At 39.5% G+C, this 18,460-nt stretch overlaps 1 protein-coding gene across 1 annotated transcript; it reads left to right on the top strand.

The window, feature by feature from the left end:
• The first annotated feature begins 23 nt into the window (after positions 1 to 23).
• nfkbie (nuclear factor of kappa light polypeptide gene enhancer in B-cells inhibitor, epsilon) lies at positions 24 to 13,365 on the top strand. The gene is made up of 6 exons (XM_047388995.1): positions 24 to 770; positions 3,624 to 3,726; positions 5,576 to 5,786; positions 6,026 to 6,114; positions 6,794 to 7,042; positions 12,601 to 13,365. Exons 1-6 carry the CDS (start codon positions 454 to 456, stop codon positions 12,667 to 12,669), a joined length of 1,038 nt encoding a protein of 345 aa, XP_047244951.1. The 5' UTR covers positions 24 to 453; the 3' UTR covers positions 12,670 to 13,365.
• The last annotated feature ends 5,095 nt before the right edge of the window (positions 13,366 to 18,460 follow it).

The raw sequence follows: 18,460 nt of genomic DNA, 5'->3' as shown, positions 1-18,460 counted from the left end.
GCGCACTGGGGATTCCCCCGCTTGACAAAAACAGCTCTTCCACTTCTCGCCTTTCATTGCTCATATGCTCTCCGCCTCGAGCTCATGCTGTTACCGGATATCTAGTCCGCAGCAGAGTCGTTTCGCCACTTTTCGCTTGGTTTTTAAAAACAAAAAAACAAATTTCGCTGCGTCTGGAATAACCTGTCATGCTTTAATACCTGTTTGCTTTAAGTAGGAAAACAATCTCTCAGTTCTGAGGGTTTGTTATTGCAAGGGAAGTACTTTATATCGGTTAGTGGCATGAGACTTAGCGGCTCGTTTCTTTTTTCTTATAAGGGAGCGGTGGCAGCCTGTCCGGGTTACACCACCAAGAGGCCAGCGGCGACATCACTCGCTAGAAGACTGTAAATCATCCGGGAAGGAAGGCGGCTGTAGCGGGGGAAACCCAGGGAGGCCACCAGATTTTTTGCCATGGCGAGCGACGGCTGTAGCAAGGAGGACCTGCTGGAGGACGGCCGCACGGACTCGGGCATTGAGTCTTACAGCTCCATACTGAAGTCGGAAGAGCCACAGGAGCCAAGCGGTGACTTCAGCGGGCCGAGGGACAAGTTTTCCACCGGAGAGGAGCGCCTGGACTCAGCCTACACGTCCTCGTCCATCACGGTAGAAAGTCTGTCGGAGATCGTAGAGGGTTGCAGTCTCTCCAGCTCCAAACATGAGCAAGTACAGATCTCTGAACTGTCTGAACAAGAGAACTTGCTCACAACTATTACAGAAGATGGAGACACGTAGGTTTTCTCTCCTTTTACAATGACTACAATCACTGTTTATAGAAATACTGTTAAAATAGTCAAATTAGGTCTCTTACCTAATAATATTTACTTAAAATCACCTAGTTACCAATAATAAAATCCAACGCTTTTACGTTCCTAAAAATGCAGTTCTGAGTATATGCATTACAAATCTAAATCATATACAAAAACTACAAAGTTTTAAATACTACCTTTTTACATTTTTTACTGAACTGTTTTTAATTTGCATATTTGCTGGTACAAAAAGTCCCAAAATCATCTATAATAATTTCAGAGCAGATCCTTTTATTCCATCTGAGAACTTAAGACACCCATATAAGGGCAGAGGGCACATTTTTCTTTACTGTGAATTTAAAGGCTTGGTTTTCCCATGATAACTGGTGCTGAAGGGGATTTCAAAGTGTGAACATGGAGGCCTTTATTGAACTTTGTCCATGTCATGAATGTGGACAGTCTGCTGGGAGGCGTCAGTCAGAAAACAGAAGTGAAACAGATAGGCCTGGACTTCCCCTGCATCACAAACGGAGCACGTTACATGTAGCTGAACGTCTTGGTTTAGATCAGAGAAAACTAGTTTGACAGGAAAGAACAGTATCTTTCTGCATTTGTCCTCATAAATCACATATTTTGACTTCTTCTTGCATGTTTAATTTGAACCAGAGGAAGAAAAAAAAAGTTTTGACAAAGCAGCTTTTTGCTGTTCTCAGTTTGACTCGTTGAAACTGCACCTTTTTTGCACCTCAGCCTCCACATACAGCTTCACCGACCAATGTAGACCTTCTAGGGTGTGACCCACTCATCTAGTGCCCCCCATGCCACACAGGTGTGTTTTGACTACAGTGACAGACGGTGTCAAAGAGTCCTGGAAGTAATACAGCCCAGTGAGTGATGCAGTCACAGACTTGCAGAAACTGTTGTTGTGTCTCTGACCTCTTTTGATTTCCGTTTGCTGATTGTCAGAGCCATATGGTTTCATTCTCGCACCCTAACTATAGATACCTGCTGGGAACAGGGAAAAACACCTGAAACACACCGCACTGGGCTACTTTCACAGACAGAGAGGCATGCATGCAAACACTCATTTTCCCCTGGGGATTCTTTAAAGTCTTATTCATTCAAGAGTTATTCAAACCAGGAAGTCCCTTTCATGCAAAGAAAAAAAAGAAAAAAAAATGCCAGCAGGGTTGTATTTGAGGCATATTGATTAGTATGCAGACATCCGGCTCAGTCTGTTCTGACCATCTTTACCTTTCAGATAAATCCTAATTTATCTGTCTGCACTGATGTTTTATTGCAAAGTATTTGTTTGTGCAAATTCAATACTTTTGTTTCCTAACTTTATTTAGAGAAGCAACTTTGGAATTATTTTCAGAGTTTTCTAGTATTTTCCACAAATTATCTAAGAGAATAGATTTTTTTAATAGTATTTATTAGATTATTGTAATCCAGTTCAAGACAAAGGCTAATAATCATCTGCTTGAACAAGCTAAACTTTACCCTCTCTGCTTAAAAAAATATTTTGCAGAGTAAAAAAAAAGTTTTTATTTTTTCCCTTTGTTCCACCTGTTTTTAAGAGATGTTTTGTAACCAATTATGCAAAATTGGGTCTGTTGAAGTGGTCTTATTAGCAAAGGCTGGGTTTATTGGATATCAGGTTGACTGATATGAACACACATTATATAGAGTGATGGGTTTTATGATAGGTTGCTTTGCTCTGCTTTAAAAATATTCATACATTAAAAAAATGTTAATTTGAAAATATATGGTTCCAATTTGTATTTAATTATAGTATACGTTTCTAGAATTTTTCATTAAACTTGGAATGAATAGATTAGCAGCATGTAACATATGTAAAATAAATATATAATGTTTATTTTTATAAACATTTATCTATTTCTAATTAATATGTTTTGTCATATGTGGAAAAAGACAAAGATTATATGCTGTTTTAATTTCGTTTTCGCTGTTCCAGGACTAATGCTTTAGTTTAAAGTCTTCTTTTTTTTTTCTTACCACTTTGTCTTATGGTAACCTGAGAAAATTGACATTTTTGCACAACTCGATCAGAGCAGAAAGCTGAATGAAAGGTCTGTGCAAGGAGATATTGTGGAAACTTTTGATCCCACTCTGTCTGCCTCAGGATCAGTGTCCAACTTCTGCTTGGCTGTTTGGCATTTACTGTGAAACGAGAACTGACAGACTTTGACATCACAGTGCGGTAAAACTACATCTCATAAACGCAGTGTTGTGGTGGCTATAAAGTAGTATGATCTTTCCTGAATTTGCACATTTGTACACGTAACGTGGAAACCAAACTTCCAATCAAACATGCCAAAAGCTTTCTCTGTCGAGGCGCTCGTTGTGTTGTTCTCAGTTGGGCTAAATTAAGCACCAAAGCTCTGTTCCATTTCCTGCTTTCTGCTTGCATTTGTTTGCTACAACTTCCCACACAGGCCTTGAGGTTAGAGTGCTTTTGGGGTTTTTTTGTCGTTCACAGCAACATCTCCCAAAATCATACCCTCTTAACAGGTGAATTTACTATCCTCCTTTTGACTTACCAGCCTGCTGCAAGATTTTCTGGAGAATTTTCTTTGTATTGTAAAACATCTTAATCACTCAATTTTACCATACAGCCCACTAAGCATTACTCTCTTGAGATGAGTACTGAGGAAAATTGTGATGCAACATTTTGTTGAAGTGCTGACTTTTTCGCTACCCATTTGATGTTACAACAAAATCTAGCTTATTGCTCAATGCACCATGAATTCAACCCGCAAGGTTTTTTTTTACATAAATTTAAATATGTTTATTTTGTTGTCTCTTCTTTAGAATCCTGCACTTAGCAATCATCCATGAGGATATATTCAGCTCCCAAGAATTGATACACCTGTTCCCACAAGAAGTCCTCGACATCCAGAACAATTTATATCAGGTTAGTTTGTGATCAAATTGCAGCTTCCACCAGGAATTTTCTCTCCAGCAGTACTTCGTCATTACCAGTATCTTGAATGCAGAAGCACGGGTAATGTTTAAAGCCGTGTACTTCCAGAGAAGTTTTCTTCCTCTATATGTGCAGCCCGTCCTCTCTTGGGAACGTCACTGTGGGCGGCTCCTGTGTTAGCTCATAAGGGACTTTGAATGGAAACTCCCCTCCTCTACCTTCTGTAGAAGCAGAACCACAGGGAGCTGGTTGGAGAGTATCCTTGTGTGGATGTGGGTGGAGGAATTGTTCCAGTCCTTCAGGAAGTCAGATCTAGAGCCTTAAAGCAAAGTAAATACGGACTGCAGGCGGACAGAGCTGTCAGTTGGAAACATTTGAAAATGAAGAGTCAGCACTTCATGCGTCTGCTCTGCGCCCGGTGCTCCTGAGTTGCATAATTTCCTCTCAACAGTCATTATAGGATGGAGACAAATCACTCTTGAGTCGACATTTAGAGATCCAGCCACGTACGAGGCATTTAGATTTGATTTCTGAAGTTTAAATGTAGGACGCAAACTCAGAGTTCAGTCTTTCTGCAGAGTTTAAACAGGAAATTATTTGCAAATTTAAATTCATCATAAAAAGGAGGCAGGGGCATTATCATTATACTGTATTTCTTTTAGCGCCATTGTGTCATAAAGCCGCACGGCCTTAATTCTTGTTTGATTTGGAACTGACACTCAACTCTCGCTTTCTCAGCTGGAACAACTTTGTTTTTTTTTGCGGTTGTCTTTGATGAGGTGCATAAACAGGTACGGGCCTGCTCTCTGTAGTTGGTCAAAAGCATTCTTTTGAAAACCAGATAAAAGATAGACTCAAGTTGGAAGTTAGCAATAAACAGAAGCACTCGCATATAAGAAGACACAACCATAAAACAATTTGTTTGTTTTTGATAAATAAAACTTAGAAATGCACCTAACAAAACTTAGCAATGCCTGGTTTTGTTAATGCTTTTACTCAACACTATCGCTTTTAGATGATTGATTTTCTGCTAGAGCTATATCATAGGGAGATAGAAGAACGGTATTGAAAAATTTTTTTCTAGTGTTTTAGCTGTGAGCGATCAATAGTTTTTTTTTTTATGAGGACCAGAGAACACAGTGTGTGCATGCGAGAGTAGTTGCTGTAAAACAGGGTTTTACTACTGTTTTAAAACCATCAAATAATTACAGTATTGCATTATATATTGGCGATTACCGAATTTAGCACGGCTAGCTTTACTAAAACAGCCATCCCCATATGTGTATCGCAGTGAATGTAGACCCATACTTTAAGTTTAACTTTGAGATTTTCAAAAGATGGTCAACATGACCAAATCCAGAATGCTTTGTGACAGACCACGGATAAAAGCTTAAAAGAAATAAGTAGAGCAGCTTTTATGTACTGCTTCCTGCCTTCCTATTATCTACTGAAAGTCTTGCTCTCCCCTGCTCTCAAGCAGCCTGAATGAACCACAAACTTGTCTCCACATGTCATAGAAAATAGCTGTTTTTCAAAATGGGGTACAGCTCTCTGTGCTTCCTGTTCTTTTTAAACACATCATTAATTTTGAAAATATCTTTATTGATTTTTCTTTACTCTGTAACAACATCTACACTGAAGAGGGTTGCTGTCAGAATGACAATGTTAGAGGTGCATTCATTGATCGAAAATGATATATTTTTACCACTTTCTGACAGGCTGATAAAGCTGAAAATCACCAGCTGATTCCCAGTAGTGTCTATAATAATACTCCATAGCTTTCATTTAAGCAGAGACATCTTCATCTTTAACTCCATCCTTATTTGCTGGTGATCCTCAGAGTCCACTGCACCTGGCCACCTACCTGAATTTGACAGGTGTGGTGAAGGCCCTGATAGAGAAGGGGGCCAGCCTGGAGCTACAGGACCAGGACGGGAACACAGCGCTGCACGTGGCCTGCCAACACGGGAAAACAGAGTGCGTGACAGAAATGATCCAAGACCAGTCTCTGCGCCTGCTGGCGCCAGTCCTTCAGACCCAGAACTGGAGAGGTAGGGACGATTATTGTGCAATTACTGTGTGCTTTTGTGTGTAAAGAGGAGACAAAAATTGTTTTTATTTTTTATCTGTTAACATATTTTCTTTGCCATAAATTGTTGTAGTTTATTGTTTGTTTTTTTGCTACCGGATCATTTTAATGCTTAATGTAATTTATTGTTCAGCTGTCACTTATTGTTGTTTTTTAGGCCTGATATTGGATGTTTTAAAAATGTGGGTTGCCTCCTTGCAGGTCTCGCCTGTCTTCACTTGGCAGCATTGAACAGGGAACATAAAATTATGAAGCTCCTGATGAAAAAGGGAGCAGATCCAAATATCCAGGTTAGTCTGTGAATTTGTGCGTCGCATTTTCCAAGCAATTCACTGCAAACCTTTCAAGATGGTTTGAAATTAGCCAATTATCAATCTGTGCTCATCTACCTGCAGCAAACTGATGTAGAATTCTACCTGATGCTTACAAAAAAGGAGTGTGTAAAAAAAACATGGTTTTTACATCCATATAATTATACCAGATGGATTTTCCTTCTTTTTTTTAAATTGACTAATATTTGTCCCATTTGTCCCCCTTTTCCAGCCTTGTTTACTGGGTGTTACCGTACGTTGTGTTCCCGTTTAGAAATCTCCTGCACCTGTCCAATGTTGATAGTGATATGAGCTGAGCTCAGGGCTTCCCACAGAATTCAGGGAGACATAATTAGATTTGAGATATGATTAGGCTGGCTGCCTGCTGCTCTTAACTTTCTATTGATGGAAGGGAACATGGCTGTTGGCCTTATAACCACCACAGACATTCCTCTCAGTTTAAATCAGTGTCCCAATATGTCACTCTGTGTCGTATTCAGAGTATTGAATTATAATTTAACTAAAACTATTATATAAGCTGTAAATTCTATACTCTCCTAATTACAAGCCAAACTGTTAAAGCTTTTTATATTTTAAATGATTGTTTTGATTTATTTTGCTAATTTCTCTTAACCGTTTCCATTTCCACCCCACGCAGGAAGGAACCGCGGGCAAAACAGCTCTTCACCTCGCCGTTGAGCTGCATGACATCACATCGGTGAACCTGCTGCTTAACAGTGGGGCCAACGTGGACGCTTCCATGTTTAACGGCTGCACGCCGCTGCACCTCGCTGTGGGCAGACAAGACGCGCAAATCGCCGACCTCCTCTGCCACTTCGGCGCTGACAAGATGCTGCGAAACATGGAAGACGAGACGGCGCTGGACCTGGCCGACGGAAATGATGATGTAAGTAACTGGTGTTGATGGTGAAGGAGCTAACACAAGCTGGCAACAGTCTTTTTTTATTATTTTGGTAAAGTTAAAAATAATAGACACCACAATCAAACAGAGATGTGTGCTTTTGCAACATGAATATCAGAAATATGAATGTCTTAAGCCCAAACAGCACGTAGTTTTTATATTGATATTACACACTGACAAGTTGCCAGGAAAACCTTTAGGGTTTTAAATCTGTTCGTGAAAATATTCCCTCACTAATATTCGACACTATTTGTATTTAAATACAACCTTTAAATTTCGGTACTTTTATTTTAAAAAAATGTCAAACTTAGTCATTTCTTTCCAAATGTCCTTTTCTTTCTTTAAATTGTCGGAGTGTCTAAAAACTATAACCTCCTAAGAGCCGAACTCTTGCAGAGCATGCATTTTTAATTTCTTTTTGCTATTTGGGCTGATTGGGACCTGAGTGTGAAATCAAAGAATTATATTTTTACATGATGTAGTTTCTAAAAAAAAATTATGTCTACATATGAGGACAATCGTTTTAAAATTCGATAAAACACAATAAGGTCACAATTGAGTAAAGATGTGCTAAACTCTTTATATAGTGCCTGAACACAGCAGCATTTTTCCTGAGTGCAACAAAAGAGAAAGAAACAGCAATTGCCCCTCTTAGAGCAATATGGCTCATTTGAAGTGCTGCTAACAATTCTAGGAAGATGTATGTCCATAATAAAGTAAAAAACACTCAAAAGTTTGATTTACTACTGTTCTGAACTGTTCATTTCACTTACACTCTAAAACTGTTACATCAAACTTTTTTTCCTGATGGATCCTGTTCACACCTATGTGTAAAAGGCTTTCTAACGGTTGCGATCTGCCTATATCTGCCTATACAGGTCCTTCTCAAAATATTAGCATATTGTGATAAAGTTCATTATTTTCCATAATGTAATGATGAAAATTTAACATTCATATATTTTAGATTCATTGCACACTAACTGAAATATTTCAGGTCTTTTATTGTCTTAATACAGATGATTTTGGCATACAGCTCATGAAAACCCAAAATTCCTATCTCACAAAATTAGCATATCATTAAAAGGGTCTCTAAACGAGCTATGAACCTAATCATCTGAATCAACGAGTTAACTCTAAACACCTGCAAAAGATTCCTGAGGCCTTTAAAACTCCCAGCCTGGTTCATCACTCAAAACCCCAATCATGGGTAAGACTGCCGACCTGACTGCTGTCCAGAAGGCCACTATTGACACCCTCAAGCAAGAGGGTAAGACACAGAAAGAAATTTCTGAACGAATAGGCTGTTCCCAGAGTGCTGTATCAAGGCACCTCAGTGGGAAGTCTGTGGGAAGGAAAAAGTGTGGCAGAAAACGCTGCACAACGAGAAGAGGTGACCAGACCCTGAGGAAGATTGTGGAGAAGGGCCGATTCCAGACCTTGGGGGACCTGCGGAAGCAGTGGACTGAGTCTGGAGTAGAAACATCCAGAGCCACCGTGCACAGGCGTGTGCAGGAAATGGGCTACAGGTGCCGCATTCCCCAGGTCAAGCCACTTTTGAACCAGAAACAGCGGCAGAAGCGCCTGACCTGGGCTACAGAGAAGCAGCACTGGACTGTTGCTCAGTGGTCCAAAGTACTTTTTTCAGATGAAAGCAAATTCTGCATGTCATTCGGAAATCAAGGTGCCAGAGTCTAGGAGGAAGACTGGGGAGAAGGAAATGCCAAAATGCCAGAAGTCCAGTATCAAGTACCCACAGTCAGTGATGGTCTGGGGTGCCGTGTCAGCTGCTGGTGTTGGTCCACTGTGTTTTATCAAGGGCAGGGTCAATGCAGCTAGCTATCAGGAGATTTTGGAGCACTTCATGCTTCCATCTGCTGAAAAGCTTTATGGAGATGAAGATTTCATTTTTCAGCATGACCTGGCACCTGCTCACAGTGCCAAAACCACTGGTAAATGGTTTACTGACCATGGTATCACTGTGCTCAATTGGCCTGCCAACTCTCCTGACCTGAACCCCATAGAGAATCTGTGGGATATTGTGAAGAGAACGTTGAGAGACTCAAGACCCAACACTCTGGATGAGCTAAAGGCCGCTATCGAAGCATCCTGGGCCTCCATAAGACCTCAGCAGTGCCACAGGCTGATTGCCTCCATGCCACGCCGCATTGAAGCAGTCATTTCTCCCAAAGGATTCCCGACCAAGTATTGAGTGCATAACTGTACATGATTATTTGAAGGTTGACGTTTTTTGTATTAAAAACACTTTTTCTTTATTGGTCGGATGAAATATGCTAATTTTGTGAGATAGGAATTTTGGGTTTTCATGAGCTGTATGCCAAAATCATCCGTATTAAGACAATAAAAGACCTGAAATATTTCAGTTAGTGTGCAATGAATCTAAAATATATGAATGTTAAATTTTCATCATTACATTATGGAAAATAATGAACTTTATCACAATATGCTAATATTTTGAGAAGGACCTGTATCTGCAGAGAGAATAATCAGGGCTGACCTTCCCTCCATCCAGGACTTATACAGGTCTAGGGTCAGGAAAAGAGCTGCCAAAATCTCTGCAGACCCCACACACCCTGCACATAAACTGTTCAGAGTTTTACCTTCAGGCTGCCGCTACAGAGCACTGTTCACTAAAACCAGCTGCCACAGAGACAGTTTCTTCCCCCAGGCTGTTTCTCTGATGAACATTCAATAGAGTACAGAACAACAGCATACAGATGTTGCAAATGCACCTTTTCTATTAGATATATGCATATTGTACATTGTAAATTTGTATATTCTGTAATACAAAAACAAAACCAAAGAGCAAAGTGTACCGGAGTCCAATTCCTTGTTTGTATATACAAACTTGGCAATAAAGCTGATTCTGATTCTGATATAAGCAGAGGAAAACCTTGCATGTAACACAATGCACTCTAGTTTTCCCTGAGCAGCCTTTTGCTCTGAAGCGTGCTCCATTCTTCAGGTTTACCGCCTCCGGTAGATATGCATTAGCTATCCTGCGGACTGAGACATGAGGTACTGCCTTCACTGGACGCTTTTTCTCTTGGACTAAAACGTCTGAGTCATCTTCCCACTCTGAAAAGTGAGACTTGTCATTATCATGCTGAGCCAGAAAGGTCATAGCCACTACCATTCAAGAAACCACATGATGTTCTTTGGTGTGCCATATAGAGTGAGGTCTTAGCAGTACAGTGGCCATCCGTTGGCTAAAGCCAGATCCGTAAAGTGCATTAGTACCCGCAGTGTCCATTTCTTTGTATGGCCACTCATACAATAGTAACTCATTCTATCAACAAGGTCAACTCGGCCCATCTTGGAGTTATATTCACGGACAATACTTGGTCGCGAGATGGTCACATATCATTTTAACTTTTGTCCCATCTCTGGCAGGTGTGTTCTGGTTCTCTAGCATGAACAGCAGTAATAATCAATACCCGTTTACTGTCATACCACATCTCCACACAAATCTTTCCATCCTCAGTGATAACTTGTTCTGAGGTACCTCTCGTCCTTTTTTATTGTTTTGTCAGTTGTTAGCTTCTGCACTGCTGCAGCGACCCGATTCTTCATAACAGTACCAGTTATTTACATGATCTTCATCATCAGAACCTCTGGTTCTTCAACCCGCTCAATTAGTGCAAACAAAGTTTTTAATGCCAACTGGGTTTGGTGATATGATACTTGGTCCTGGTGTGGTCTCTTTAGGAACATTATTTGAGACATCAGCCTCATCCTGCTTTATCCGAGAGGGATGTCTCAGAGTGCATAAACTGGTAATGCCACGATCAAAACGATATCCTTCATAATCACGATGAAGATGTTTACGTCCCCTGAATAGGGTCCTCTGATCAGCTTAGAGGGAATAGGGTCCTCACACCCTCTACTTCTCACTAACCCTCCGCACTGTTGCTTGGCTCTTGTTGTGAGGGTTGAAAATCAGGATCCCCTGCGGGATCATCAATGTCTGACAAATCTTCTACCTCTGAGTTGTCTCCATCAAATAACCCCAGTATTTCCATTAGTTTTGAAAAAAAAAAACATGAGAAAAATGTAATAAAAGTCTCAGTAGATTTTTTTATAAAATGTGCTATATCTGCTTGGAATGTAGCATACTATTGTTTTGTAATAAAACCATCCCGAAATCCAGTTTAATTGTCACATTTCATTGCTAGCATTTATGATAACATATAAACATTTTTAACAAAACTAACTCCTTCTGACCACATACGTGTACATCATGTTTAGCGCCATGGTAAATCATTACAGTTTATTACTTCTGTAAAATTTGATTTACATAACAAACATTGAACCTTTTTATACATATCTGAACAAGAATCAGCCATGAAACTTGATTGAATTTTTTACCTGAGGGAAGTTTAGATTGGGAGTTGCCATCTGAACTTTTGGGTGTGTTGTCAGCCATGTTGAATCTAACCTGTAATGTGTTATACTCTTCTGCCACCACTAAGTGGCGGTATAATGACCTCGTATGTGGACACCTGGCCCTTGTAGTGCAAACTTTAATATTGTGGTCTAGACAACCCAAAATGTCATGTCCACATATGTGGATGCCAGATCCTAGGAGGTTAAGGTAGTAATTTATGACTTCCTGGCTCTCTGGGGTAAAAATGTCTTGAACATGACATTCAGGAATGTAGATGTCTGAATGTTCAGCAGTCTGAATATGTTTACATGTCTTTAAAACTGCTATTTATCTTTTTTTTGTGTGCACACCTTTACCAGCAGTGATTATAATTGTGCCAGTTGCAGTACACCTCTGGATCTTATGCATTTACTATTTGCATGGTAAATCTGAAGCCCTAAAATGATTCATTATTAGTTAAGGAAAGAGGGAATAAGTGTCCTGTAAGTAAAGACATTCCTCTGAATTCTTAGATTCATCTGTTAATTTTACCTTAGTTCACAAAATCCCCAATTTGTGTTTTAATTCTTAATTTGTCCACTTATTTGCTCACACCATGTCTTCACAAGACAGTGTAATTCTCTTTATCTTTATATCTGAAGGCCTCACCTTCTCTAGAAACACTGTTTTTATGTTGAGTTAAGTTACCTTATGAAGGGTTTTTACATATTCCAAAAATGTTCCAGACTGAACTTTAAAGTGACTATTTATTTTTTTTTGTTAATGGCTGAAGACATGTCTTGGTTCTAAACCAGAGCATGAGTAATAAAAACTACCCCGAGTAGCAAGAAAAAATAAAGAGTCCGGTAACAGATGGATGGTGTGGCTACCACAGATACCTGATACCAGCATCGTGTATGTCTGGGATGACGAAAAGAGACTGATGATGCAGGCAGCCTAAATTCATACAGTTTCAAACATTTTCAAGGCGAGGAGTCATTTTAGTGATCGTAGTTTTTGTTTCATGTGCTTTTCCAGTCTTGCTGTCATCAATTTTTAGAAAAATTCATGACGTTTGCCAAAAGAAATGTACACATTTCAAGCATTTATGCTCAGCTTAGGTTAGCTTTGACACTTGTGTGATTTTGTTTTCTTCCAGATTCTGGCGCTGTTTCCATTTGATGACATCCAAATATCTGGAAGGTCGGTGGTCAGTGTGACGTTCTGAACAAACTCTCAGCCCAAATAATGGAATATAAATGCAGTTGGACCCTTCAAATTTAAGTAATAAAAGTTATTTTTTAAACTAAATTGTTCATTAAATAGTGGCTTTATATGTAGTTGACTCTAATATCTAGTGAGAAATGTGCATCATATTAATCTGCTCTTTTTATGGGAAACAGAGCAATTCTGCTTAAACTGAATGCTGATTTACAAAAACAGGATCAGGATGTTGTCAGTTTCAAAATGTACCCCAATGCAAGTGCCAAACTATCAACCTAACTGTCCCAAAAATGCTACCTCTTCTACAAATGGAAATTGTTTTAGCTTCATTTATCTTAAAGCAAATCTGTGCATTTCTGAAAGCATGGCCTTTCTTGTTTTGCGTAGAGAATGCAACCGTAAGCAATATTTTGGTTTCCTTTAAATTGAAAAATGTACCTTTTTTGCAATTAATTGCATCCCTGCTTATTACAGCAAACTGATAGCCGGTATGGAAAATGTAATATATTAAAGATAAAATGCAGCTTAATGTTTCTTTTTTTAAGGTTTGCTGCTTTGTGATGTAGAACAATTTATCTATTTATCACTTCTTGTACTCTTCATCTGCAGAAAACAGCATATTTTCCTTTGCATGTAATTACACTGGCCTCTCTTGCTGAAATGAGCAATTCATTTATTTTGTAATAAAAGTTAAAACATTTGCGTGTGTGTGTTCTTTTTCTGGGAAAGGGAAGTTTGGGTATATTCTCATTAGTGTGTTTTGGCACCACGCTTGTTGGTGCACACCCTGACCTGTATAAGCTGCTCCACAGTGGAAAGTCTAGATTTGCTCAAACATCCTTAAAGCTATTTCAACCATGCATGCTGAGACACACATAGACTGTGTGCAAAATGGAGTAGAGATGATTTAATAAGTGCTCATAGCTTATTATAATTATTTGAAATATGCACAATAGGGCAACTTCCATGACTTTGTACCGTTTGCACGTTTTACCCTCATGACTAAGTCCTTTTTTGCTTCCTGTCAGCTGCTTCTGCCAGGCGTATCTCTTGTTTTACTGTAAGTATCTTCTTCCTTAAAGCCTCTACAATACAATGAACATAGGGCGGTTGGAAATTCCACCCCACTGGATCTCATTTGTAAACATGCCAACAGTAAAACTAGTTTCCATGTTTTCGACACACTGCAACTCGTACATGTGATGATACCCGGGCGATCCGTGTTGTAAGAAGGTTTGTGCACAGTAGGTCTGGTAAATTTTGAGTGGTACAAAATGGTTATTCTTGTGTGGTAAACAGCTGGAACAAAGTTGTGAAACTGTATCTACTTCCCTATTTCACTGATCTGGGAAACTCTGACGTTATTTGTGTTTTGTGTGTTGTTGACCATGCAGGCAGAGACCTGCAGTAAAAAGGTTTGTGCATATTTTCTCAGAATGACAAATAAAATGTAGTTTCATTCAAAACTTGTGTTCAAATATACACTGCTCAAAAAAATAAAGGGAACACTTAAACAACACAATATAACTCCAAGTAAATCAAACTTCTGTGAAATCAAACTGTCCACTTAGGAAATAACACTGATTGACAATCAATTTCACAGCTGTTGTTCCAATGGAAAAGACAACAGGGGGAAATCTTTGGTGATTAGCAAGACACTCAATAAAGGAGTGGTTCTGCAGGTGGGGACCACAGACCACTTCTCAGTACCTATGCTTTCTGGCTGATGTTTTGGTCACTTTTGAATGTTGGTGGTGCTTTCACACTCGTGGCAGCATGAGACGGACTCTACAACCCACACAAGTGGCTCAGGTAGTGCAGCTCATCCAGGATGGCACATCAATGCAAGCTGTGGCAAGGTTTGCTGTGTCTGTCAGCGTAGTGTCCAGAGCCTGGAGGCGCTACCAGGAGACAGGCCAGTAAACCAGGAGACATGGAGGAGGCCGTAGGAGGGCAACAACCCAGCAGCAGGACCACTACCTCCACCTTTGTGCAAGAAGGTACAGAAGGAGCACTGCCAGAGACCTGCAAAATGACCTCCAGCAGACCACAAATGTGCATGTGTCTGCACAAACGGTTAGAAACCGACTCCATGAGGATGGTATGAGGGCCCGACGTCCACAAATGGGGGTTGTGCTCACAGCCAACAACGTGCAGGACGCTTGGCATTTACCAGAGAACACCAGGATTGGCAAATTCGCCACTGGCGCCCTGTGCTCTTCACAGATGAAAGCAGGTTCACACTGAGCACATGTGACAGACGTGACAGAGTCTGGAGACACCGTGGAGAGCGATCTGCTGCTTGTAACATCCTTCAATATGATCGGTTTGGCAGTGGGTCAGTAATGGTGTGGGGTGGCATTTCTTTGGAGGGGCACATGGCCCTCCATGTGCTCACCAGAGGTAGCCTGACTGCCATTAGGTACTGAGATGAGATCATCAGACCCCTTGTGAGACCATATGCTGGTGAGGTTGGCCCTGAGTTCCTCCTAATGCAGGACAATGCTGGACCTCATGTGGCTGGAGTGTGTTAGCAGTTCCTGCAAGATGAAGACATTGAAGCTATGGACTGGCCCGCCCGTTCCTCAGACCTGAATCCGATTGAGCACATCTGGGACATCATGTCTCGCTCCATCCACCAACATCATGTTGCACCACAGACTGTCCAGGAGTTGGCGGACGCTTTAGTCCAGGTCTGGGAGGAGATTCCTCAGGAGACCATCCGCCTTCTCATCAGGAGCATGTCCAGGCGTTGTAGGGAGGTCATACAGGCACATGGAGGCCACACACAATACTGAGCCTCATTTTGACTTGTTTTAAGGACATTACATCAAAGTTGGATCAGCCTGTAGTGTGTTTTTCCACTTTAATTTTGTGTGTGACTCCAAATCCAGGCTAATGGTTAATACATTTGATTTCCATTGATGATTTTTGTGTGATTTTGTTGTCAGCACATTCAACTTTGTACAGAACAAAGTATTCAATGAGAATATTTCATTCATTCAGATCTAGGATGTGTTATTTGAGTGTTCCTTTTATTTTTTTGAGCAGTGTATTTTACCTGCATTGAACCCTGCAGTTTGTGCAGCTTCTCTCAGAATTAGGGTATATGTGTGGGAAGATGTTCTTTCTTTTTAAAGGAAGCCTCACCAATTCTTAAATATTTGTCCTGAGAATCTCCATCAAAATTAATTTAATGTATAATTTGATTTTACAAACAAGCCAAGCATATGTTAATGCTGTCTTGCTGTTGGAACTAGTATATTGTAAGTGCAGAATTTCCATAATTGTCTGCTTCTCCAATTAATAGGGGCTGAATAAAAATACATGCCAAAAGAATTTGAAAATAATTCATGATTCATTTTTCCTTCCACTTCACAATTGTGCTTTTTACTTTGTGTTGGTCTGTCACATAAAACACTCAAAGAAAACCCATTAAAGTTTGTGGTTGTGCCACACTTTGAAAAAGTTCACAGGGTATGAATACTTTTTAAAGGGACCGTAAACTAAACGTATTCTTTGGTGCTGTTGTCAAATATGTCACCCCTTGTTAGAATGAACCAAATCAGTGATTCTGTGGTAAGATGTAACTTTTGACTGGGAGAGACACCAGGCTGTGAGTTTTCTGCAAGCTGTGGTGCAAAAGGTGCCCACATCTTTCACTTTGACATAAGTATGAATTTGTTTTCACAGTTTAAAAACACAAGCAATAAATGACTCTGGCTCCTTGCTTTGGATACCGTAGGTTAGAACCTTTATAGCTCAGCGAGCCTTTCTGATTTGCAGTGGAAAAATCTGCTACTTCACTAGGTCATGGTTGAATAATTCTACCTACCCACCTTTGTCTCCTCCTACTGTTTGACCTCTCAACCCTCAGAGCGCCACCCTCAGCATTTTCTTTTAAATTGCTCAATGGAAAATGTTTAGCTGTGTGCTTTACTGAGGTGGATGCAATCTTACATCAAACCCTAACCATTGCAAGTTATAAAACCCCTGCTGAACGAAAGAAAAAAGTTTCAATCGAGCAGGAAGATAAAGCATGAGTTATATGAAAATTTGCACAGTGTTAAATGGGTCCAAAATGGTTGGGTTTGATTACACTAAATGGTGATTTCGTTCCCCTTCTTTAATATGAAATAAAAAAAAGTGTGTTTGAAGTCAATATTTTTTAATATATTGCTCTGCTATTTATTATGCTTTTTATTTAACACTGAATGTTCTGAAAGAGTGTTAATAACTCAACCTTAAAACATCTATTTTCCATTTATCTTCACTTCCCTTTTAAACTCACAGCAAGAAACTGACAACCAACCATTACAACATTTTAAAATACAAAAAAATAAAACTATATTATTGGTAAATATGTAAAGAGGCCTTTTACTTCCTATTGGCAGTGCCAACGAGCTCCTTCAAAAACTAAAGGTTGAGGTCTTACATATCATGTCATCACCCACTGATTGCCACAAAGAACCTTGATCATGATTACGGGTTGTACAAGAGGCATAACAATATAGACAACAAGAAATAAAATGTGGGAATTTGCAGTACAATTGATCTTATGGACAGAGATTAATGGCTTTTTTAAAACAAATTAAAGAGCAAGAAATCAACCACAAACCGGAATTCAGGATCAGAATTTGAGTGAACATGTGTCGCCTTCTTGTTTTTAGTTTTTAAAAGGCTTTTTAACAATATTTAAGGTAAATATAGAGATAATTTATTACCTCTTCTGTATAGTCTGTATAATTACAAGATGTTTTCACTAATTTGTAGACAAAAGTAAGAGTTTAGCCTAAACACTTTAGGATAAGATTATAATGTATATTCTGTAATAAAGACATTAGTAATTGGGCTTTATATTTTCTTCTGGTGTTTTCTTTTCTTCACATCCTATGTACTTTTGTGATAAACCAACACAAAGTAGTGCATAGTTGTGAAGGGTAAGGAAAATAATAAATGGTTTTCAATTTTTGTACAAATAAAAATCTGAAAAGGGTGGTGTGCACTCATATGATTTAGCTCCCTTTACTTTGATACCTCTGAATAAAATTCAGCACAATCATTTAATTCAGAAGTACCCTATTGAGTAATCGGAGTCTGCATATGTGTAATTTAATCCCAGTATAAATACAGCTGTTCTGTAAAGGGTCAGGAGTTTATTAGAAGGCTTTTGCGAACAGACGTCATGAAGAAACACAGCAGATAGGTTAAGAAACTAAGCTGTGGACAAGTTTAAAGTAGGGTTAGATTATAAAAAATATCCCAGTATCTGAATGTCTCACAAAGAACTGTTCCATCCATGATCTGAGGATGAAAAGAGTATGGCTCAGCTGGAAACCTAACAAGACAAGAACATTCTCTTAAACTAACAGGCCTGGAAGACAAGATAATTAAACTGAGAAGAAGCCAAGAGTCCATTAACTATGGAGGAGTTGCATAGATTTATAGCTTAGGTGGAAAAACTGGTTGATAAGACAGTATTCATTATACATGCCACAAATCTCGCCTTTCTGAAAAAGTAACAAGGAAAAAGGCAGTGTTTAACGAAAGCCATGATAGTTGTTCTTATGATTTTTTTTTTTTACCAGCGTCTTAGCCCAAGAAAGAATCCATTAATCTTTGGTGGTGATCTGACTCACGATGCAGGTCCAGGATTTTTGTTTCTGTGGTCTTCTATGACCTTATGTTAGTTGGCAGAAGTATGCTGTCTGCGTCTTGTTTAAAATGGTCAAGTCAAAGTCCAGAGTAAAACCCAATTGGGAACCTGTGGCAAGACTACAAAATTGCTGTCAACA

Source organism: Girardinichthys multiradiatus, chromosome 15 (assembly GCF_021462225.1).
Source record: "Girardinichthys multiradiatus isolate DD_20200921_A chromosome 15, DD_fGirMul_XY1, whole genome shotgun sequence".
In the NCBI taxonomy this organism is placed as follows: domain Eukaryota; kingdom Metazoa; phylum Chordata; class Actinopteri; order Cyprinodontiformes; family Goodeidae; genus Girardinichthys; species Girardinichthys multiradiatus.
Note: the sequence above shows the minus strand (reverse complement) of the source record. Positions and strands in the feature narration are given on the sequence as shown.

Coding starts and splice junctions, on each gene's coding strand:
- nfkbie (XM_047388995.1), top strand. CDS start 454: ATGGCGAGCGACGGCTGTAGCAAGGAGGACCTGCTGGAGGACGGCCGC. Junction 3,727..5,575: donor TCCAGAACAATTTATATCAG/GTTAGTTTGTGA, acceptor GGTGATCCTCAG/AGTCCACTGCACCTGGCCAC. Junction 6,115..6,793: donor GAGCAGATCCAAATATCCAG/GTTAGTCTGTGA, acceptor CACCCCACGCAG/GAAGGAACCGCGGGCAAAAC.